The sequence below is a fragment of the Lates calcarifer genome, linkage group LG2 (genome assembly GCF_001640805.2).
Source record: "Lates calcarifer isolate ASB-BC8 linkage group LG2, TLL_Latcal_v3, whole genome shotgun sequence".
NCBI classification, from domain to species: Eukaryota; Metazoa; Chordata; class Actinopteri; family Centropomidae; genus Lates; species Lates calcarifer.
Genome location: NC_066834.1, coordinates 24,163,673 through 24,188,779, shown reverse-complemented (window position 1 = coordinate 24,188,779; position 25,107 = coordinate 24,163,673). Strand labels below are relative to the sequence as shown.

General features: G+C 42.4%; 1 protein-coding gene across 2 annotated transcripts in view; it reads left to right on the top strand.

Moving 5' to 3' along the window:
• sema4bb (sema domain, immunoglobulin domain (Ig), transmembrane domain (TM) and short cytoplasmic domain, (semaphorin) 4Bb) overlaps window positions 1-25,107 on the top strand; it is a 57,425-nt gene that overhangs the window by 31,660 nt on the left and 658 nt on the right. For both annotated transcript variants that reach the window (XM_018666841.2, XM_018666842.2), the window contains exons 3-15: window positions 6,815-6,975; window positions 7,297-7,359; window positions 7,990-8,088; window positions 10,731-10,842; window positions 11,336-11,452; window positions 11,978-12,135; window positions 16,274-16,455; window positions 16,963-17,113; window positions 17,727-17,937; window positions 18,135-18,250; window positions 19,160-19,317; window positions 19,856-19,947; window positions 20,548-25,107. The exon at window positions 20,548-25,107 is cut by the window's right edge and continues 658 nt beyond it. In XM_018666841.2, the coding sequence (XP_018522357.1) occupies window positions 6,815-6,975; window positions 7,297-7,359; window positions 7,990-8,088; window positions 10,731-10,842; window positions 11,336-11,452; window positions 11,978-12,135; window positions 16,274-16,455; window positions 16,963-17,113; window positions 17,727-17,937; window positions 18,135-18,250; window positions 19,160-19,317; window positions 19,856-19,947; window positions 20,548-21,320 (2,393 nt within the window). In that variant the 3' untranslated portion in view covers window positions 21,321-25,107. The remainder of the gene's footprint in view (window positions 1-6,814; window positions 6,976-7,296; window positions 7,360-7,989; window positions 8,089-10,730; window positions 10,843-11,335; window positions 11,453-11,977; window positions 12,136-16,273; window positions 16,456-16,962; window positions 17,114-17,726; window positions 17,938-18,134; window positions 18,251-19,159; window positions 19,318-19,855; window positions 19,948-20,547) is intronic.

Here is a 25,107-nt window from a genome sequence, read left to right as displayed (position 1 = left end):
CTAAGCTTTCAGCTGTGATAGACCACTGCGCCCCATCGTTCCACTTCTTTGAGTGTTGGCTAGGTGCGTGCCAATCCAGAGTGCATCACGATGACACCTAAGAGCCAATAATTACAGAGCAGAGCATCACGTCTGTGTCAGCCCCCTCTTCTCTGCTTTTAGAGATATACTGACCTCATCCTTGGTGTGTGTGTGTGTGTGTGTGTGTGTGTGTGGTGGTGGTGGTGGGGTTCCTTCAGAGGTTAAAGGAGGCTTTTTTTCAATACTTTCAGGGATTTTTACAGTACACAGCTGTTCCATATTTCCAACAAATATTCAGTCATTTCATGGTTTTATGTTGGCACCCTGATGTGTTTCTGCACATGTAACCATGTGGCACCATTAACACCTTTTTTTGCTGCATAATCCTCACACACAGCGAACACTGGACTTACACACTGTCAGGCTCTGGTTATTATCTGCAAGGTGCAGCTGTCTCTCAGTATGATGCGAACACACTCATACACAAACACGATACACAGCATATACACACAAAATTGCGGCAGACTCACACGGTCATTCTCAGTGATTACAAACAACATAACACATGCCAGCTGATGGCCTGGCCTTACAGATACTATACAGCAGGTGTCACACTCTTTCTGAAGCTGATTCAGTGCTACCAGCTTTTACCTACAGGCCCCTAAACTCTAACTTTCTCTGCCCCACTTTCCCTCTGTCTTTGTCTTTTATCAAGTTTAAGTAAGGTTTAATTTACTGTGCATTAATGTGCAAATTCATACTTTTAAGTGTAACAGAATGCACCCATGTAAAGTGATTTAGCAGGGAAGGAAATTATGTGAAATCTGTTTAAAGTTTGGCCCAGCTCCTCAAACCCGTCTGCCTCCTCATCAGAGGCCTCTGTCCCCTGACTGTGTAGACAATGTTTCCGAGCTGACCTGGCTGGCACGCTGCGGCAGAGCAGCAGAGAAATGGGGCTGCTTTTGGTTGCCAGTAGTCACCGGCAATGAAATAACCATCACGTTGCCTGAATATCAGGAGGAGCAGTGCTGCGATGACCTTGAAGTGACTTCTGTCGGCTTCTGTCATGAGCTCCAGCGCCACTATCAAGCCCATTGTCAAATCATGTCAAACAGAGAGCCTTGAAGCTGTGCACTGTTGTGTAGCTTTGGCTGGCAGAGGGCAGAGATAGATAGTTGTTTTTTTGTTTGCTTGTTTTTTTTATTTACATCTTGCATGTAAGATAAGCAGAGCTCAGTCTGAGATTAATATCAGCTGTGCTACACACTCCTCTCCTTTCTCCACTCGGCTGCAAGTGAACCCCTTTGTCCCCATTGCCCCCTTGCCTTGTGATTTGGCTCATGCCGCTTTAGTAAATCTGGGGCATGTTTACAGTCAGGGCTTTTAGGAGTGTCTTGGCAGGCGTATACCTACCAAGCAGCCAATCAATCCCCCCCACCACCATTGGAGTACTATTAAACCTGAGGGGGAAAAAAAGCTTGATCTTGCTCCATTTTCTCTGAAATGCGATGCATGGCAAAGTGCTGGCATGTATTCTATTTCTCAGTGACATTATGTCTGCAAGCTGGCACCCTCTGATATCTTAGTTACCTCAATGATGAGTAAGCACACACTGAACACACTCAGCTGTGATGTGAATGAGGAGATTCAGCCACATAAATCTTAATTGATGTCACTGTGCAGATGTGGATGTCTGGTCTTTCAGCTCTGTCCGTTACCAAAAATGTATTTTTATTGCAAGTATCAAAAAATTATGGAGAAATAAAAAGATTATATCCATGTGTCTGCTACATTACAGCCATTCTTAGTTTGTCTCAAGGTCTTTACTTCTGTTAAAGGAGCAGTTCAACATTTTTGGAAATACACTTTACACTTTCTTGCTAAAGGTTACATTAGCAGAGCAGCAGCAGTTCTCCCTCACCGTCAACACAGGATGCATTCAGGCACAGTATTGAGTTGTAGGTCACCCACGGTTTGGCAGTGGGTGTATATGCAACACTATTTGTTGTCCTACAAAACACTGTGCCTCCCATAGGAAAACCACCTACTTCAGGCATTTGTATTTAGCTCATAGTACAATATTCAAAATGCAGCATCTGAACACCATCAGAAAAGCAGCTTACATTGGCACTGGCATCTATGTATCTCTCTCTCTCTCTCTCTCTCTCTCTCTCTCTCTCTCTCTCCCTCTATATATATATATATATATATATATATTTTCATCTGTTTTCCGTCACATGATTTATTTAAATTCAGGAATTTGTAGCTGTTCATTGCACGTGCACAGAATCTGCATCTGATTCTCTCACTATAGAGCAAACCTTTCTGTGATCACAGAGCCGCTGCTCTCAAACCCTCTGATATGATTTGCTTCTGCCATCTTTACCTCTAAACCACTGTGAATGAACACAGTGAATACGCTACAAAAATCTAATTTCACCTAATTAATTTCTAAGAGGTTGTTCTCTGCCAGTGGAGAAAAGATATACATTTCTTAAATGGGTGTAATACTGTCAACTGATGCACCTTTTGAACTCAAGATTTGGACCAAAGGCCAGCTTTGTGTTGCAGCCTCATTTTGCAGCGTCCAAACTTTCATAACCATGGAGAATTGAGGCAAATGTTCGCGCCTTGACTTCCAGGCTGAAATTCAAAGATCCTGTAGTACTAACTAATTCAGCGTGTTGGCACCGACAATAAAGCAGCCATATTGATGGTAGGTGTGATGTGATGAGCATTAGCAGAGGTTGAGGGCCCAGCTTGGTGACAGCCAGCTGATTAAACAGCGGGGTGATGAATGGGACCTGGAGCCTGGCTGTGAAATGGCCTGCAGCCGCTGCCGGTTTTTCGGTGGATGCTCCACCATTCTGCCGCAAGCGTGTTAAAATGCACACGTGACCTGCTGCGTCAGAAAGTACAAAAAAAAATCTGAAGATCCAGGCTCTGTAGATGCGGGGGAAAAAACAGAGGAGAAAGCCGAAAGAGACTGTTTGAGATCACTGCAGCTTGACACAGCACTGACATTTGTTACTGCTTGACCTTCTGCTCCTTATCAAAAATCCATCTCAGAGTGCTTTGAAAATAACTCCCCCCCCCCCCCCCCCCAAACTGCATGTTTGTTCATAGGTCAACATCTCAATCCCAGTCTTCCTGGTTACCACAACTCCCACTCAGTACCTGACCTCAACCTCTCACATACCCCTGCCCCACCCCCCCTCTCCCTCCACCCTCCCACTAAGTAGCCCCAGCCTGAGTAAAAGTTTCATGAGTTTGCTCTCCTCTGCTCGTTATTCCATTGTCTGTCTAACAGGATGTCACTGTGATTTATGTCAGAGAGTTTTAATATGCTGAGGGAAGGGCTGTTTTTGGTTCCAGTGAATAGCCAAAACCCAGGGGAGCCGTGACAGTCAGGCTATGATATGTCCCCCCGTTGAGCGGCGAGATGGCACTCCTTTGTCTGCCAACCGCGGGGTCCACTGGGACTGAGTATAGATCTCTTTATGAGCATTTAGGACATTTTTAACAGACTTAATTTACCTTGAAATAAAACCAGTTTTTCTCCACATCGGAAAACCTGTATTTTTTTCCTGTCCTGAATGACCGAAAGATGACAATAGGAAGTCCTTTTCTATTTTGAATCCCCTTTCTGGATTTTAATGACTGACCCCCTCTCTTCATTGACTCCAGATGTCACAGCGTTTTGAACAAAATGAGGGCTGTTGATCTGGAAAAAGGGGCCTAAGATTTGATTTTGGACAAGATGTGGCTTGTGCAGCTGGCTTTCACTCCCATAAGGGGAAGACGATCATCTGCCAAAGTGCCTCGAGTGTTAGATGAACCATTTGTTTGCAAGCATATTGAAAAGTTTAAGTTGTGGGTTGTAAACATTTATTGCAGTTTACTGGCCCTGTTTTCATTATGGTCCAATGCACCACCTGGAGTGTTGGAGATAAACGTACTGCTGGTGTCTTTTTCTTACTATCAGAAGTGTCTAAATTCAGTTTGCTGGTTCTACATGGGGAAAAAGCCTGTAAACGGTTTAACTGCAGCAAATATTAGTGTTTACGACCCCAGATACGAGCCAGTAATCTTATTTGGACAAGCAAATGGAGTCCGTGACCCCCAGCATTTTGGCTTGGGAAGCACATCAAGTGTGTTTAATGTGTTTGGAATGGGAGGCAATAGATAAACATTTACAAAGATGGTCAAAAAACTGCAAAGAGTATGAAGTACGTAAGCAATGAATTTACAAATATTTGATTGGATATATCCCATGTCTTTGGTGAACTCAAGAGGATTGTTATTCTTGTTGTTAGATATCAAGTAATAACGTCGACCCAACCACATACAGATTGGGTCACAAAGCCTGGAGGTCCTATATAAACCATGTTCCAGGACTCCTTGGACCTTGTGTTGGCTTTTTTTATATTTGGTGTTTTTAAGCAGTTTATCACACAGTAAGTCAAACTGAAAAGTGACCAGTCATCAGACCTCTCACTGTTTACAAAAACTGGCTCCAAAAATCAATTCAACCCTCTTCAAAACTTCACTCTCACAGTGGAAAGCAGCAAGAAAAAAAGAAGTAAAAAAAGCTGGTGCTGATGCTGCTGTAGAGGGCCCTGAGTTGTTTGCAATGCTGAGGGAAATACTATAAAAAGAGAGCAATGTGTACATTGAGTCTGTACTTCATCAGAGGAACTATTTGAGGCTGCAGGGAAGGGAGCGATGTGGGAAAAAGTAACTCACTTGACTTATGGCCCACCGCTAAAGAGATCCATTTGAAGAGTGCTGGCGAGTAGCACAGTGAAGGAGATTTAGATTGGTGTTGAGTAGAAGAGGCTTTTACCCTTCTGCCAGAGCTGAGCAGAGCAAAGACAAAGCCGGGCCAGCAGAGGAAAATGTGGACGTGGCTCACTGGCGTACGTGTGACATGTTCTCATGGAGCTACAGTAGCTGCTGGCTGCCGCTGTGCAAGAGGGATAAACAGGGGAAGGCAGTCGCCTCCAGGAGTGAGGGTTACAGAGATGGCAACATGCTTGTTGAGAGTTTTCCACTTTGTATCATAAATCGATTTGATTGAAGCTCAGCAGTATGTGTTTTGATGTAGTTGGATGTAATGTCATGTCTGTCCACTTGTTCTTGTTTCCTGCTTGATTTGTGGCTCGCTGTGAAACCCTGACAGTTTTCCAGATCTTCTTGGAGAACTGGAAATGGCAAAACAGGAGTTCCAGTGGTGTTAAGGGATTACTGTGTCCTCTTAAAGCTCTGCTGTGCGGTGGCCACTTTATGGTGATTTGTGGTGGTTTTGGGGTTAAACAGGTGTGTGTATTAATGCCAAAATGACCTACTGAACCCTCCCCACATTGTTTCCTGGATCCAACCTGATTCCACGTTCATGGCATACTGTATTTTCCAGATAATAATCATGAACAGCTGAGTTGGAAAAAGCATCAGCTTCCTTTTTTGTATTCCTGAGTTTAAGATATCATGAATGTCAGTTAGCAAAAGTATGGACAGACCAGTTTCAAAATAGCTGCACAGCAAGCTGTATTGACAGTAAGTGCATTTCCATCCACCTGTTTTCATACTCATTTTCAATTTACAGATATAAAAAACCTGAGTGGAAAAGCACTAAAAGCAAATTAAAAGATGGAAATATTGCGGGAAAAAAAAGTTCTTACACTTGGCTGAAGTGGAAAAGTTGAGGTGCAACAAAATGGAATGGAAAAAGACTTGGCAAATAAATCAAGATGAAGCTTTCACTCCACCGAAGAGACACAAAAATAGCGGCAGATGAAAACATCAGATTTGCATGGATCAGCGAAGAGACCGTAGCTTTCCTCAAATCAACACATGAAATAAACAGAGATGCTGTAGAGCCATCATTTTTCCACATGGTTTTTCACAGTTTGAGGTCAAACTGGTGCTCTTTTTAACTGCGTGACGTTGCCGTGCCCTCTTCTTCCACAATGCTTCAGTGACCACCGACTGGAGAATTAACACAAACAGCTGTTTATCTCAATGAACCAACTCCTAATATGCACATAGCATTCGTGGGTGGAACCATGCATTAACTCGCATTTGCAGACTTAGGGAAAATTAAGTTAGAACGTGCACTGCATTTGGATGGATGCCACATCCACAGAATGCCACATAAGTGTTTTATTGGCCAAAGCACAGAACAGAATGAAACTGACATTAGCTTTTCAGTAGACATCTCCCTTCATGTCCAAACTAGATTAAACTTGTTTTAACAGTAGCATTTTTAGCATGCATGCGTACTTTGTGGTCGGATATGTTTTCACTCTTTTCTGTTGATGTTTTGAATGACAAGTCAGCAGATCAGTGAGTTCAGTGTTAAATTAAAATAGAAGTCCCTTTTTTTCAGGATTTCCCATTTAAGAAATGTGTGTATGTGGCTACATTAAACTGTGTAGTATTAGCATGGTTAATTTCTGGTTGGATATGAAAACTAGTCATCATATAGTTTACTTTGCAGACTCCACGTATACATGTGATGTTTATGTGTTTCATCAAGATCTAATCATTTTGTATCTACTAACAGGAAATATTTTATATCCTGACAATGAAGTGTTTTTGGAGCTGTCAAACCTTTAAACACTCCTCGGCGCATGTTTAAAACCGTATGTGTAATTCGGGACCTGTTTTATGTGCTTGTGTTCTCGTACTTAGAGCGTCAGGAAATGCTCTGTACCAGTCTGTTCCTTTCTGTTATGTCCTGCTACACGATGATAATGTTCCCCGTGTGTTTATTTTCCTGCTGTTTTTCCAGACACGAAGGAGAGGTCGGCCAAGAGATTCTCTGTGGACGGCGTCTTCAATTACACCTCGTTGCTGCTCAGCCAGGAGGACGACATGCTGTACGTCGGGGCCAGGGAGGCGCTGTTTGCCCTCAGCCTCTCGGACATCAGCAAGACCAAGCTACAGAAGAACGTGAGCATTTGGAAAGAGCCAAAATTGCAATGAGCAGTTTGCTTCAAAATGTGCAGAACTGGGCTCACTAAAATTATGGTTGCAACCAGCATTTTGAGACTAATTTAAGCAGCAGTTAGAGTTAATAATGTGGTTTGTAAATACAAATATCCAGAGTTAAATACTCGTGAAATGCAAAAACTAACAGCTTACTTGTTTCCTTATGTTGTTTGTGTATCAAAAAAAAACAGAAACAGTCCTTCGTCTTCTGGAGATATAGTAGAATCAGCATGGTTCCCTGAATTTCACATGACTTATTCAGGGTTTCTTTTTCATCTTCAGCTGACGTGGGGCACTCCTGCTGGAAAGAGAGAGGAGTGCAGCTTCAAAGGGAAGAACCTGGAGGTGAGTGGCATCTTTTACCGCTCCAGAAAAACACCAAATAATGAAAACACCCAGGAAAAATAGTTCCTGTAATGACAATGCATGGAGCTTCTTGTGCTGTGTGTTTGTTCCTTGCAGTCTTCTCTGACTGACTGTGAGAAGATAAAATGAGCATAGAGTTTAATGTTGACAAAACTTTCCACCAGTTACAAATAGATTCATCAAGTGTTCTGGCTCACCGGGGAATTGCTCTTTTTTTTTCATGCGCTGCCTCTTTTCTTTCTGTCTGTCTGTTACCTTGTTGTCATGCCAGCTGTTGTATCCCTGGGCGACAAGCCTCGGTAATCTGTGCACTGCAGTGTACAACTCTGGTCTGTGTATTACAGAAAGCTCACCAGGCAACTGCTGTGTGATGCTGGGAGGTTTTCCCAACAGTGTTTGAGAAAAGGGAACATTTTTCTTTTTTTTTCCTATCGAACGGTTTCTGAAGTATTTGTGTCTCTTTTTTTTTATCTCAAAGATTTACTTTATGACTACAAGTATTTCAGGAACAGATTTTAAGGAGCTCTTAAGAAAAACACATTCAGTTGAAAAAAATTCTTGTGGATCCGTAGAGCTCACTCTCTCTCTCTCCATTTGTTCCCCATCCAGACTGATTGCTTCAATTATATCAAAATCCTTCTGCGGCTGAATAGCACTCATCTCTATGTGTGTGGCACCTATGCTTTCAGTCCTATCTGCGCCTACATAGTAAGTAATGACCTCTCAATCTACCTTTTGTTCATTTTCAAGAGTTGATTTTTCTCCTGCCATTTATAAAAAAAAAAAAAAAAAGAAATGAAAAAGATTTTTTGTTTCTCTCCACTCCTCTCACCACACCAGCTGTGAATTTTGATACATTTTTTTTTATGTTCCTTAAGAATCAAGCTCTTTTATTCACCATGTCAGTATTGGATCTGTTCTTATCCAAGCGTAACCAAATCCTGCTGAGGCACTTTAGCCAGACAAGTCAACAGGGGGTACACGAGCTGTGTGGTTTACAGCGAGTGGGAAGCAGTAGATCTGTTTATCTAGTGGAGGAGTACATCTGGAGTGACGGTAACCAGCAGCAGGATGACATTGATTTCGGTGGGGGGGGGGCAATGGAGCTTGGCGACAGCTCAGCTCTTAAAAGCAGGGGCATTAAACTCTCCTCTCTGACGTCAGAGGGAAAGAAAAACACGGGACGTCTCAAACTGAAGACGACTTGGCAGGACTTTAGGCCCTGAACTGGGATTCCAAGCAAGTCTGAGCCCGGTTGGTCTGGATGAACACTCATCATGTTGACAAAGTACAGAACTGTGTGTCTGTGTGTCTGTGTGCTTGTGTGTCTGTGTCTGTGTCTGTCACCCGGAGCGTTCCTACTGGCCAGATGCTCTCTGAGATGCATAATATTAACATTATTAAATGTTTTATTTTTATAGCTCTTCTGAAAACAGTCGCAGAGGGTTTTACGGGCAGTGTAACAGGACACTGAGGCCAAGAGGATACACTAAACAATCAAAATGATAGACATGAATTAAAACAAGCTCTGAGTAAAACAACATTTTGTAATGATGATGCATGGGAAGATTTCCCAGGCAATGGAAGCACTTAATTTGATTAATAGTAAATGGAACATGGAGTTACTATTACTGCAAATTGCCCACATACATTTTCTGTCTTAATACTCATATCACCAAATGTACATTGAATGCTTTTGAATGAATGCATCCATACTGACAACACAGAGATCCCCTCTTAAATTTTCACGTAGGTGGTGGGAGATGAAATCTATTGTTGTCGTGTGCAAAAATGTCTTCCAAGGTCCACCTGAAGCTGATATGAAGCTTTTGTAGCAAGTTAGACCAAAAATCTTTCCTTCTGTTTCTGTCCCTTCACTGCAGTTCAGCAGGGAAACACTGTGGAAATGCCAAGAGTGAACTTTGAACTAAAAGACTGAAACTTAGGAGGGTGTCCACTTGACTAAAACAGATTGCTGACACGTTATATTATCTTCAGTTGAACTTTGTATGTCTGTTTCATTTAAGGCACCCAATAACCATTTCAAAGTGCACTCCAGTGACTAACACAAAGCTGCAGGACCTAAAAGAGACAAATATTGATGCAGCAGAAGCAGAGGCATCCTGACTTTCAGTCACTAGTATGCATAAAGCTCCCATAATCTCAAATCCTAAAATTTTAGATTGAAATTAACGATCAATTAGTCAGGCAAAAGAAAATAATCAGCACAATTGTGATTTTTAAGTAAAGTTTCAGTCAAAATTGCAGGAAATCTGCAGCTTCTCAAATGTGAGAATATGCTGCTGCTTTTCTCTGTTTTTTATCTTTGTAAACTGAATATCTTTGAGTTTGAGAGTATTATTGGTCAAACAAAACAAACATTACAAAGACATCACCCATACTTGCCGTAATGCAACACAAGATCGTGTTTTGTTCCTTCCCCTCCCTGCCTGCTAGATGCCAACATCTGTCTAACACCCTGCCCAGTGTTTGTAACGCAGGCTTTCTGTTAAAAAACCCAACCCCAAGATTACTCAAGTGATGTCACTTTGAGGTATTTTCTCAGATTTGACCAAGACATTGTAAATAAAGTCTTGTTTTCACCGGTTCATCATTGACCAGCATACTAACTGTAGTTCTGCCTGGTGTTGATACTTAGCAAACAATATATTAATGAGCCATACCCACTTAGAATTACCTAACGTATCCTCTGTCAATTGACAACGTCTGAAACCAAATCACAGTTTTCATCATCACTGTTATGAATCACTTTTTTCTTCCTGTGTGAATCACACAATCTGCCAGCAGACAGACCTTAAGGATAAGGTTGTTATTCTATAGCTTGCCTATTGTCAATAGATTACATGGAAAGACCATAACCAGCAGTGTGTAGATGGTGTATGTCTGACTCACAATATGTTACCGAACTTACTGAACTTACTGAGTTCATAGTATTGAAGGAACTTGTTACCCAGTGCAACAGTGTGGCTAACTGATGTGTTTTTAATAGTTTTTGGAAAACAGTGCTATGGCACTGAAGAATAATTGGCTACATAAGAAAGGTCTTTAGTCGACCATTTCATTGTTGGTTTTGGGCTTTTCGTGGGATTTGCTGTAAGTTTTCATTTTCTCACTATAGAAATAAGATAGTGGTGTGTAATGTAGGCAGAGCTGCTGTGCGTGTAATATGACCAAACTCCCAAAAAGTCAGTCAGCTCTCTGTGCGTTGTAATGGAGAGAGTGAGCTCCAAGTCACTGAGCTCACTTCTTTAGCTCACTCTTTACTACAACTAGAATTTCATTGGACTGTGCCTGAGGGATTATCTGCTGTTTGTGTCTGCTGTCTCCAGAACACGTCAACGTTCACACTGGAGAGAGATGAAGTGGGCGAGGTCGTGATGGAAGATGGGCGCAGTCGCTGCCCCTTTAATCCAGAGTACAAATCCACTGCCATCATCGTTGGTATGTAGTCATATACTAGTTTTTCTTTCTTTCTTTATGTCACTTTATAAAAAAAGTGCACACACACACACACAAGGTATTATTATTATGACTGGCTTCCTTCTGGGAAGAGACTCAGCTTTTTATGAAGCTGCTTTGATACTTCCTACATCTTTGATTCAGTAATGAGTCATGATGTGCCTGCTAATGTTGTTTGTCTGCATCAGACCGTCTGATAAATAGCCGGACACCAACAGACACTGTTTGTTTTCAACTTCTTTAACAAGCAATTAGTAAATAATTGAGCGGGATATGAGCGAAGGAAATGATTTGTATAATCCCTCGCTCAGACTGTTCTGTTATGGTGCTAACAGTTCACTCTGATCATTACTGACTTCATCTCTAACAGCTTAAAAAGCACAAGATTCCTTCTTAATTCATGTTTGATTAATTGCAAATCACGTTCTTAATTTAAAAATTTGGAATCTTTGTCTTTTCCTTTGTTTTCTTCCAGATGGTGAACTGTACACTGGTACTGTCAGCAACTTCCAAGGGAATGAACCGGTCATTTACAAGAGTTTGGGTCAGGGAACTGCGCTGAAGACAGAGAACTCTTTAAAATGGCTGCAAGGTAAACCCCATTTACCCCCCCCTTTTCTACACATCTTCCATTATGTACCCAACAGAGCAGATAAGCTCCAAAAAATAGTGATCATTAGCGAGGCACAGTCACTAATGCATGCAGACCGAGAGCAAAGACAAGCTCTCTTAGATTGCGTGAGCTCGGTCCTATCAGTCGGCGCACATGCACATCAAAACAGCCTCAGCCGGCTGCCACTGGTTTTGCCGGAGTAAACCGCACTTTGCGCACAATTAAGACCTCTCTTGTCTTTTGATCTCTAGGTAATTCATGCAGAGTGCTCCTGATGAGACATCTGAGTACAATTATACAGAGGATGCTGTTTCCTCTACTCTTCCAGGATCGCATGACACAGCTCTCCTGCATAGACTCTGACAAACTCTTTCCAAATTCCCTTCAATGATGCACTGAACAAAAGTGATGAAGCTGCTGAAAAACTAGTTCCCTTGCATTGATAATAATGAAGGTATGACAAGTCTCCAGCAACATGTTTCCTTTTTTTTTTATATTTGACAGATCCAGTTTTTGTCGGGTCGGCTTACATCGAGGAGAGCCAGCCAATAGGCAACCTCGTGGGCGATGACGACAAGATTTACTTCTTCTTTAGCGAGGCGGGAAAAGAATTTGACTTCTTTGACAACACCATTGTGTCGAGGATTGCTCGCGTGTGTAAGGTAAGTCACCTGGGATTGGGGTGAGGTCATTTAGCAATGCGGGCGCGCAGAAAGTCCGAGGCACGGCGGGGCTCGAGCTTCCTCTCCTTAATCCAGATACAATTACCTCAAAACAAGGCGGGGTGCTCCCATGTCAAAGCACGTTTGGTAACATTTAACTGTACGTCATGCCTGTGTGGATGCAATGGAAATATGTCACTGGTGCATTAAAGCTTTTTCTTTTTTTGACTGTGCAAACATGTTTTCCACAGATTTGCCCCCCCCGCCTGAATCATCCCCTCTTCTTACCTCCCTCCCTTTTCTCTGCAATGTCATCTCCCCACTCTCCTTCCATCTCCCTCACAATGTCAGCTGCACTCGTCCATCCCTCCAGCTCTTTGCCTCTCTCTACCAGCGCTTTGAGCTTTGCAGGCATTATTAGTATTCAAGGGTGCTTCGCAGCAATATGAAATGCGTTTCCCACTCTACTTCACGGCCGGTTTTTGTTGCAGGCAAAGCATGCAAACTGTAGCAACTGCGGAATGCACTCAAATCATTTAAACTATTGACGTCACCCCCCCATAGTGAAGTTTGGTTCGATCACCCTGAATAATCAGCCTCAGACTTTATCCTTTTCTCACCTGTCATCAGATCAATTAAACGGCTATGAAGCCGCCTGATATACATGCACTCAGCATCCCTCCCTGACTTATGCCTCTTGTTCATGGAGGCAGTAATGTGAGTAATCGTGGGGACAGCATGTAATCTTAAGTGACAGCTTAATGACTTAGTCCTGCCAGGCTCTGGCACTCAGTGCTGTGACACCTCTCACAGCCGGCGGAGCGCCTCCTGGGTTCTATATATGGAAATCATTGACAGAAAGGCCCCCAGACTGTGGCAACTTGCTGCAGATGAACTGTGCAATAGAGACAGAAGAATGGCTCTCTCTGCTCTATAAAGCGCCTTTATTTCACTGGTATGCAGCAGCCCTTTTTTCTCTCTTTTCAGATGCTGTTCTATGGCAGTACAGTAGTGCTGCAGGTGGTTTATTCTCCAGTTTACTGGGTGAATGCTGAAGAACGTTAACAAGTCTATGTATTAAGATGACACATAGGAATTCCACCTACTGCTCAATTTCCACTAAAAGAAATACTTTTATAGTTTGTAATTTTTCGCAAAATTATTGTCCTGCCAATGCCAATCACGTTCCACAGAACGTTTGTTACAAGTAAGCAACTGATGCCATAAAGATCTGGGGCTGGTTTTATAAAGACTAAAGCTTAGATCTGCTGATAGTCAAACTTTAGATAGACATCCAAATTAATTTGTCGCCCCAAGCTGTCTAGCTCTCGACTATCTTAAGTACAACTAATCTGCCTTGAATTATGGCTAGAATGAGAATCCTTTCAAACTTGGCTGGATGAGCCGCTCCTTCCACCCCTGGAGAAAATGTTTACCCTCTGCAAAATGGACATTTTAGTCTAAAAATTCAAAATATAATAAAGATAGTAAACAAATAATAAGAAAACACAAAAAAGGCAGGTGTCATTGATTGTTACCATGGAAATGTGGCTCTAAGGCCAGAGTTAGCCCGCTGGGTAGGATTGCTGACTTTCTAGGTTTAAAATAAGTCTGTCTTCATTTTTGTGAAACGTGCATTAGAGCAGAGGTTTGAAATCACTGTACGGGTACAATTCTCTCAATTTTTTTAAAGCTTTTGTTTGTTTACATTCTGGCTGTCAATTCTTGCTGCGGGCCAAAACTATTATTATATTCACCCTTTATTTCTCAGAACAGTGTATCACATCTGGACACATGCCCTGTCAGTGAGCAGAAAGTGCTAACTCAGATTAGAGTTCAGTAACACCAAGGTATGAAGGCCCCTCTCTGTCAGCAGGCTCAGTATCTGTAACACACTTTTGTGGACTGATAGAAAGCATGTACTCCCTTTTCCCTCTATACCAGGCCAAATCCAAGTCTGTGGTAAACGTGGTTTTATTTTATCATTTGAAAACATTGTTGGTGTGCTGGTTCATCTTGGCAGATGTTTTGCTACCTTATAAAGAGGGCACGTTTCTTGCAAGATATGATAAGTGAAAGTCTTCAGTTTTTTTTTCATGCCGCTCTAACTACTGTTTAACTTGAATTTGCCAAGTAATTCTGCTTCCGAGTTGTTTCTTCTCCCGCTGTTCCCTATCTGTCCCCCTCCCTTGTTCCACTCCCTCTTTCCTTTGTTTATTCAGGTGTGCACACTGAGGCACTGTGGAGAGCAGGCAGATTATGAGCATTGTGTGGCACCATTTTCTTTACTTGTTGTTGATCTACTTGTCAGGTTGACAAATGCGAGGAATCCCGAAGAAATCTGAATCTGAAAAGACAAAATGTTAGAGAGCGATACAGCACAAAGGGGGCGAGCAGATTTTTTTTGCAGGGCAGCTATGTGGGGGAGTGGTCGTTGCGATTGAAAGTACAAGCTGTGCAGCGGAGCACAGCAACAACGGCAGTGGACAGCTGAGAGAGCAGGAATGTGGTCTCCTCATTATGTGGACAGGCTACTACCACAGCCTAGTAATTGGCTCCCAGGCCCCGCATCAGCCCCACGAGGTTTCACCTCAGTGTATTGGTTGTGTGTAACAGCACTCAGAGGAGAAAACAGAGGTAGTTCTAGTTTTGCATTTTATTATCTCCTCAAGGGTGATTCACTCTTCTGTGCTGTTATGAAGGAATTGTTCAGGGTTTTGGGGGCTGATGGGATAGTTTGGATCTGAGACCAGAGAACTGTCTTGAGATTGGGCGAGTCCACTTGTTTTGGTCCTGGTCTTCCTCCTCCTCCTCCTCCTCCCTCTTCTCCGTTTCCCCCTCCTGCAGCTTGCTAGCAGTATTTGGAAGGAGTTTTCTTTTGGTGTGTGTTTACAAGCTTTTTGATAATTGCTAGTCCTAGCAAAGTGCTCTGATAGCTGTTTATTTGAATATTTAGTGACTGCTTAAAAGAAGAGCGAATGCCTCCTCTGTTTGTTTTCCTTTTCACATCTCCCCTCGTTCAAAGAGCAACTGATATATTGCGCTGAGGCATCTTTTATATGGAGAGCCTTTTTGTCGACCCCCCCCCACCCCCAAAAAAAAATCCTTTGTAATTCAATATAAATGCACCACACATGTGCTGCAGAACAGGAAATGATTCCAACACTTGGAATTCCACCAGTACATAGAAAATCCAGTTGGTTGTGATTATTTGTCCATCGTATTTCCTAAGAAAGAGGTCATGACAGTCTCAGTAACCACTTTTAGATTCTCTTATTTGACCTCACCATCACCCTCTAAAGCAAAGGGGAGGGATTGCAGCTGTGATAAACAAGGACTCAGAGTACTTAGTCTTTCTAAGGCTAGCAAATTGCAACATATTTGATCTCAAAAATGTGTTTTGCTTATTGTTATTTCCCTTGGATGCTTGACCTTCACCGTGCAGAATGATGAATGTGCAAAAGGCTGTTTCACAAGGGAGGATGTTTCTCCGTGTTCACCTAAATCTTCAAATCTCTGAATATTCAACTTAAAGGAGTCTCTAGTGCTAATACTGAGAATGGACAGCATAGGAGACATCGTGTGTCCAGCAGTTAAAGCTTTCGGAAAGAAAAGTATTTATGTCTTAAAATGTGTGTGCAGGGGAATTAAAGTTTGACATGTTTCCCAGATCTAACATCAGTTGCTATTCGATCAGCTTTGCTGTTAGCTTTCCAGTCCAGCGTGTCTGACAGCTTAATTGGAAATCCAGTAAGGCATTCTTACTTAGGCCGGGTGTGGCCCTCAGAGGCTAAGCCTGCTCCACTCCTCTCCTGTTTTCTTGAAGTCTCGGTTTGTTGTCCAGAGGTGACTCAGAGGCCATGGCATCCTCCGTTCCAACCACAGCCGCAGTCTCTCCCGGCTGAAAAACACATTTCAGCCAAAGTGGAGCAAAAGTCCCATTTCTCCTGTTGCTCATCCTCCTCACTGCAGTGTCTCCTGCTGGTGTGCCCTCTCTGACCTCACCCTCTCTGCACCACCTTCCACTGCTATCATTGTACATCAGCCTCAGTGAAAGAGACACTCAAGGAGTGCTTGCCTTAATAAAACAAGACAGATAGATGAATTACCCTTAACTTTCATAACTAATGGTTTGCAGGGTGATAAGGGAGGTGAGCGGGTGCTGCAGAAGAAATGGACCACATTCCTGAAGGCCCAGCTCCTGTGTTCCCTCCCTGACGACGGCTTCCCCTTCAACATCATCCAGGACATGTTCGTCCTGAAGCCTATGGGAGACAGCTGGGAGAGCACCGTCTTTTACGGTGTCTTCACCTCGCAGTGGTAAGAGACAAACCGAGGGACTTGTTCTGATCACTTAACAGAGCCACTTTAATGAATTTGATTTATGGCACTTGTACGGTTTATGTTTATGCACAAACACGCAGACACTTGAATCTACACAGCTCACACACACACATTCACACCATCTAGAGACAGTTTTTATTTAATATCTGCACCCAGACTTGGCAAACTGCCTTTTCTTACTTGGCTCCTCTGAATTTAGAGCAGCTGTAATGAGCTTAAACACTGACACAAGCTCGTGCAACCCCAATGTCTAATTAATGTATCAACAAAATAGAGATTTTGAATATGGAAAATCATTCAAGTACACACTACAAATGTTCTACAGTGCAAAGCTGCTGCCCCACTTTCCCGAATAAAATAACAACACATGCAGAAAGGATGGATCGAATAAAAAACATCCGACCATTTTCACAGCCAACATCCCCAGTCTTCACACACGCCCTGAAACAAGAGCAACAAGATAAATGTTTCCTTTGTTCACAGGTATAAAGGAGCCTCTGGCAGCTCAGCAGTGTGTGCCTTCACCATGGCTCAGGTGGAGAGGGCCTTCAGCGGGCGCTACAGAGAGGTCAACAGGGAGACACAGCAGTGGTACACCTACAACCACCCTGTGCCAGAACCACGACCCGGGGCGGTGAGTACAGTGAAGGCAATATCCTGTGACTAGCCATCCAATTCATTTTCTTTTGGGTTCAGTCTGTGCAGCTGTTCGTTCATGTAGAATCAATCTCTATTCAGTCAGAAGAATGAAAGTTCACCTAACAGATAAAAAAGTTTTTAAATTTTTTTTTTTTTACTATCCCAAATATCCATTTTTGTCAGAAGTATGTTATGGTCTCCAACAAAACATCCAGCTGAACCTGTAGACTGATTTCTGGCCTGTTCAACAAGTGAGCTTGATGTAAAGCAGATGCTCTCTTTTTAGTTTCTTTGCCAATATAAAGACAGAATCCAACAACTGTCTTACTGATGCTCTATGTAAAACCATTTTCTGAAGACTCAAATCTAGTAGATATTTGCTTAAAAATCATGGTTAAAACTTTTTATATCAGGCAGCAAAGCGGTTTAAACCCCTTCTATTATATTCAGTCTCTGTTTCCAGCGATATCTCACCCCAAACTTTATGTTCTTCAAGTAAAGTGTGATACCTACATATAGGTCAATACAATACCTTATCTCACTGTATGTTTGTATTTCCAAGACTAAGAAAAGATTTCATTTGTCATCTCCAATTTACTCCCATGCAGTGCGTGACCAACCACGCCAGGCAAATGGGTATCCAGTCGTCCTTGCACATGCCTGATAAAGTGCTCAACTTTGTCAAGGACCATTTCCTGATGGACAGCGTGATCCGCAGTGCTCCCCTGCTGCTGAAGCGCAGCGTGCGCTACACGCAGATCGCCGTGCACAAGATCCAGGGCATGGAGAGGGCTTACGACGTGCTCTTCATCGGAACAGGTAACAGATCTCTGCACAACAGAGGAAAATCTTTGAAGAGGAATTTTAAAGTATATTCCCGTAATTTGCAAAGACGAAGTGCACTTTTGTGGGTTTGATTTGTAATTTTAAAAAAACAGCATAGGTTGCCTCTTTCCTCCACAATCTGTCCCCTACCTTCAATTTAAGTCACTTACATTATTTTCTCTGTCTTCCAGATGATGGAAAGCTCCATAAAGCCATCAATGCCAACGATAAGATGCACATCATAGAGGAGCTGATCCTGTTTCCCGAGCCTCAGCCCGTGCAGCACATTGAACTCGATCCTCAGAGGGTAAATCACAACTCTTATCATCACTTCATTAACAGCATTTAATGCTGAAACTAGCTCAAATACACTTAATACAACTTAATACACATCTGTGATGATTATTGTCATACTGGTCTGTGCTCATAATCAAATTCATTTTCCAGTAATGAAAATGTGGAAGACTTAGATTTACCGGAGCACAAACTGACTACAGACATTTTCTTTCCACAGGGCCCATTCCATTGAGTTTTCCTGTTAGTTATAACACCGCCTGGAACGGGGTTTATGATCCTCTGTGGCATTCTACACAGAGCTAAATTTCATTACCTTTTCTCTCTTTATTACATAATGGCCTCTCCCCGGGCCAAAGCAGCCAAACTGCAATCTTATCTAAGATTATGTAATTCTAATAAAGTCCAGGATACTTTTTGTGAGTGTATTCTTAGCTCCAAATAGGGATATGAAAGACTAAGACAAAATCCACATGATGTCTATCTAATATACTGGAAGATAAGATGGTCTAAATATAGACTCCCCTGGTGGGAACTCAGGGTGCACCATGCATCTGTGTTAATGTCACATTCATGGTGGATGTGAATGTCTGTGACACACATAAAGATGTGTTAAAAACACAAAAGAATAGATAAAAAATTGAGGACCAGGCTTTGTAGCAACTCCTGTGAACATGGCTGCCATGTGTTTTTGACCACAGTCAAATTACTCAGCTGGCATCAAGAGAACAGCTGGCCTGAGTTAGTCCTTTGCTTAGGTTATATTGCTCTGTTTATCTTAAGTAATTGCTTTAGCGTGGTCTCCCCCTTTGAAATCAAAAATCCAAAACCAAAAGCAGAAGGCCTGTTCTGCCCTGCGTTCACCTTTTTGATGATAAGGTTGTATCGCGCCGACTTACACATGTTGTTTTGTCGTCTGCAGGGTCTGTTGTTTGTGTCGTCCTACTCTGGGCTGGTGGAGGTGCCTGTAGCCAACTGTTCCAACTACCTGAGCTGTGGAGAGTGCGTTCTCTCCAGAGACCCCTACTGCGCCTGGACCGGACGGCTGTGTCGGGACGTTAGGATGGCTCCGCCTGACAGGTACAAGCTTGCATACAAATAACCTCAGAGGCAGAGTTTGAAACCTTTATTTCTAAACACTCACTTTTAATTTGTTCATCTACCTTAGATCACAGCCAATATGGCTGCATTTGTTAGACCTCTTTATAGGTGCAATTTTTTTCATTTTTTTAACTTTTCACATTCCTTTTTTCCACACAAAGCATCATTTTAAAAACGCCAGACAAGTGAGTGAAAAAATAAACCACGTACGCATACATGTAAATCACAGAGAGAAATTTATAAGAACAAATACTTTACCTATATAATGAAAAACAGTGAAATTGATGTGTTTTTGCTCTGAAACAAACAAGCACATAAAACAAACATGCATTGCTCACAGTCATGTGCTTGAACAAAGCAGCTTTTAAAAGAAGATTGTTCTCTTAGTCATACTGATGAAGCTGTTCTCATAATAACAGACTTTGAGAGAGTAAAATGAGTGCATCCATACAAGGTTCCTCTCATTACAGCTGCTAACCCTCACCCTGTTGTTTTTCTTTGGTATGCTCTGGCTCAGCCACTGGCAGCAGGATGTGGAGGAGGCCGATACATCAGCGATTTGTAACAAGACGTTTCCCAGCGCCAGATCTGCCAGACCAGCAGCTTCTCGTGAGTGTGCTCTCTTTGTGCAGCAGTCTTTAATTAACATGTTGTTAGTCACCTCGGCGACGACAACACGCACGCAGAGCTGTCGCATATTGTTGCAGATCTGTTTGATGGCAGGTGACACTGAGTTCTGTGTAGAAGAACTTGAAGCTGCTCGATTCATGTAAATAATATAGTTTAAACTTAATTGTACAGTTAACCACTCTTACAAAGGACTCTTTAAATCGTTAAAGGAATAGTTCAGCATTTTGGGAAATTTGCTTGTTCACTTTCTTGCCAAGAGTTACAGTAAATGAGAAGATCAACACCACTTCATATAGGTTTGTTGACATGAGCATAAGGGTGGAAAGCAGAGGTGCTGGTAGACTGATTTTGGACAGAGCCTGGCCAGTTGTTTCCCAGTTGTGGTCCCAGTCTTTATGCTAAGCTAAGCTAAGCTAAGCTAACAGTCCTATGGCTCCAGCCTCATATTAAATGGACAGACAGAGAGCAGTGTTAATCTTCTAAAAATGTTGAACTATTCCTTTAAGTTAAGTTTATATTATGATATTCCTTTAATGGGATCTTTCAGTATTTGAAGCAGCATTTTTTTTTCTTCCATAGGCGGCTCCCATTGCCAGCTCATCACAGTCCCAGCCAACACGTTCAGAGTCCTGCCCTGTAAGCTGCGGTCCAACCTGGCCCAGAGGAAGTGGCGTTACAGTGACAGCGCCAGCCAGTTCCTCTACGCTACTCCCGAGGGAAACCTGGTCGTGGTGGCTCAGGCCGACAGGATGGAGACCTACGAGTGCTGGTCAGAGGAGGAGGGTTTCCGCCAGTTGTTGGCTAACTACTGCGTGAGGGCGGAGCCCCGCCAGGAGAGCACCACTCTGGTCGGTCACTCACGCACCCCACACATCAAGCGAGAGGAGACCATCATCCTGCCCGGCGAGTCTCGCTCGGAGCAAGTCCACACCAAGACATACTGGAACGAACTGATTGTGGTGTGCGCCCTGCTCGCGTTCTCCCTGGTGGTGTTCTCCCTGTTCGTCATCTACAGGAACCGCGATCACATGAAGTCCATGCTGAAGCAGGGCGAGTGTCCCAACATGCAGCAGAAGAAGCCGAGGATAGTGGGAAAGCCCGCCGAAAGCTTGCCCCTCAACGGCAACACCATCCCGGTTTCCACTTCAGATCACAAGGGCTACCAGACGTTAAATGACAACTACATCTGCAGCACGCCCACGCACGAGTCCTCGCCTGACAACAGCAAGAGTTTCTCCGAGTCATCCGACAGGAGGCCGCTAAACCTGAAGGAGAGCCACGTGGAATACTCCCCGACCTGCCCCCGGCCCAGGGTGAGGCTAGGCTCGGAGATCAAAGACTCTATCGTATGAGAGCACAGTATACGCTAAAAGATGCCACCCTGTATCTCCTACGAAGGATACAGGCCACTCAGCAAAGGAGAGGAGATGCTAACATCCTCCTATGTCACAGCACGTCTTTTATTTTAGTCATCTTTGTTCTGTGATCATGTGCGGAGGCCATTTCATTTAACCATTTCCACTCCGAAGCCAGAGGTGTGACCGGGTTTGCTGCATGGGGTTGGCAGAGGAAGCAGCACAACAATCTGGTTTCAACCAGGATCACGAACCATGGCAGCTGCTAAGAACAGTTATAACACATAGTCATTTTTTTGAGTCATTCTCATGGCCACTAACAGCATATGTGTGTGAGTATAGGGCTGGGCAATATAGGGGAAGAAAAAATAAAACAATAAACAGATGATTTTCCACCTATATCAATATTTATCCCAGTATCTATTTAGATATGCAAGATCGAACATTAAGATGTCTAGTTGATGTCCATCACATGATATAATAAAAACAATAGACAATAAATTATAAATATTGATATGTTGTCCAGCCCTATTTATGTATGTGTAACCCTGCACTTGGCTGCCATACATATTGCTATTATGCACACTAGAACCAAGCTACAGCTTCATGGAGACCAAGAGTTCAGGTTTAGGAGAATATGATACATATTCATTATGATCCACACGTTATGGAAGCAAGTCAGAAGCACATTTGTTCCCTTTTGCTGAATAAATGTCATGACTGTATGATGATAAAGGTAATGGCACATGAGGCAGACCAGGAGAGAACACCACACGTTGGTTAAATAGAGCCCTCTTAAACCTGTTGGAACAACTTTGGAAAGGACTTTTAAAAAAGAGCATCAAAAAATGTGATTGGAAATAATGCTTGAGGGTCTAAATACCGCCTTTTACCTCCTGAATGTATGTCGTCGTTCAAAGAGGGTCAGTTTCATTCTCTCAAAACTGCACCATGGACAATTTAGGGAACCTGCTGCTCTACATTTTTGTTCATCTGAGACAACCCTGTTCTTCAGTACTGACCTGCAGGTACCATGATGAGTCAGTGAAGTGACTGAGAACACAGATAATCCTGTTTTTGATGCAAATATGGAGAAGAGACCTGACAGTACAAACACAAAGAGCCAAGAAAAAAAAAAGACAGAGGAGGGGGCGTCCACACCTCGACCATGTTCAGGGCAGCACCAAAATCATCACGTGCACTGTGCCAAAAAAAACAAAAAACAAAAATAACTTGATTGTCTTATCTAAATGCAATAGTGCCATTCTGTCATGACCACTCCCATCTTCTCATGCATTGCATTAGCATTGATCACTGTCGAAGAGCACATGGTGATGGAACCGGGGCTGGGTTTCACAAAAGTAAAGTGGCACTAATAATATATGTGGAATGTGAAGTGCAAGTGGAAATTTTTCAAGACTGTTAGTTTATATGGAAAAAAAACTTTTGGACAGTGTTGGGAATAATAGTTGACTTTCATGTAAAATCAGAACTGGGGTCAAATGATATGATGTGGAGATTACCTGCTGTGTGGTTGTCAGGTGATAAAATATTCCAGTTTTCTTTCAGCTGCCCTTAAAGGAGTTATCTGCCTTCTTAGTGTTCACACTGAAACATACAGATGCAACAATTTCAGACTGAAATGAGGTTGACGAGCACTAACAATTAACTTTTCGGTCAAGTGTTAATAAGCCCTCTCAAAATGGCCGTAGTGGAGAGATAAAACTAAAGCGGTCTCTTGTCCAGACTTCAGCTGCACTGTGTAGTGATGTAGATGCAGAGAGAGCGCTGTATTAGCTCGATATAACCCCCAGCCCACCAGGTTACATTTCTTACATATGGCATCCACTGCAGTCCAATGTCAATATGGTAATGTGAAAGCACAAGTAATCAGGGTGTTGAATACTTACAGGTTTGCACATTTCAGTAAAAAATTGGAGCATATTCAAAGAAATGCAACTACTGAGAGACAGAAAGAGTGGCTGCTAGGGAAAATGATTTTTAGAAATCAATTATTACAGGGATCAGTGCAGCCATTACAAACACTCTTGCACCCACATTACTTAGACTTTTGAGACTTATCAAGCAGAATTTTCCAAAGATGTAGGAAGCTGATAGTGTTGTGTAAATCTGAATGAGAAACATTTACACAGCCATAAGGACAATATGGCACCACATGTCTTAGAATAAGTCACCAGTTCACTGTATTGATCAAGTAAGCCTACAGTATATATTCCAGTATCACACAGAATCAACATTTTTGCTATTTCAAACACTGAGCAGATGACTAAATGCTATGTAACTGCTACAAGTTGACAAAGTAATTGCACAGCATACTGCGCAACAGTGGTCAGTGTTTCCTTTTTCTTTAGTTTTTGTTGTGTATATACAGTATCTGTGCGTAATATTGTGTGTTTTTAAGGGACCTTGTGCAAGATGTGTTGTAGAGATAGTCTTGAAACTAGAGAGTGAACACTGCTGATAATTTTTTTTCATAATGCTTTACTGCCTACTTCAGTGTACATTTCAACTCTTGCACAGAATGCAGCACATTCCTCACCACGCTGTTTACTGAGCACCTGGACTGGTTTTTGTCAAGCACATCAAAGCAGATTTTACATTTACATGTCATACTGACTTAAATAACTTGTTTGATATTTTAGGAAAACATGGAATAGTTTAGATAATATATTAATAATATGAATAAAGCTACAGCTAGCAGGTGGTTAGCTTAACTTAGCATAAAGATAGTCTGGCACAGTTTTTGTACAGGGTAAAAATTTTCATCAGTGATAGCTGGTGGATTTTGTTACCATTAGACAGACCCAGGCTAGCTGTTTTCCCCTTGCTTCCAGTCTTTGTGCTAAGCTAAGTTAGCCAGGTGCTGGTGGTGGTCTATAGATGTGAGACCAGTGCAAAACAAAGTAGGAATAGTATCTGTTTTTATTGTCATACTGAAATAAAAGAGTAGTTTGAGCAGTTTGATACTGTTAGAAAGGGCTTATAAGTTCCTCGTTGGAGGTTTGATACCATTCTCATGTCTGTGCTAAATTTGAAGCTACAGACAGCAGCTTGTTAGCTTAGCTCACCACAAAGACTGGAAACAGGGAAATAGCTAGCTTTTTTTTTTTTAGTTTTTGTATGGAGTTAAGAAAATATGACCTATTTAGTGAGTCCAGCCTTCTCCTGTTTACTGTCTTTATGCTAAGCTAAACTATCCAGCTGCTGGCTCCAGATACATATTTACCATGCTATTCCTTTTATTTGTTTTTGTATTTTTGAAGCTGAGACTGATCAAACTAACTGGAGTATGACATGTGCCAACAGATTTCTAACAAGTATGAATCTGATTCTAAAAAGCCTCAGTACAGAGCATTGTTCATCACCACTGCTAAGACTAAGACTTTCTAAACTGTAAAGTCTCTGGAGGCTGAATAACCTACTTTGATATGCTTGATGGATAACCTCACAACATATTTTCAAAATGCCTTTAGACATCACATAGTTCTGCCTTTAGCCATGTGCCGCATTGTACACTACCCAGCAGTGACCTCACCAACAGAAACATGGTGAATGGTGTGATTGTAGCCCTCCATGGGCACACTTAACTCCACAACACAACACGGGTCAACAATAGATTTACAGATTCACCCAAGCCACCATTAACTTTACCTGGGAGCTGCTCAAAATCTTGTACCATTCTTTGCTTGTGTCAACAGTGACGCTGTGCACATAGCAAACACTTCTCTGAACAGTTCAGTATCTAACAATAATATTACTTCCT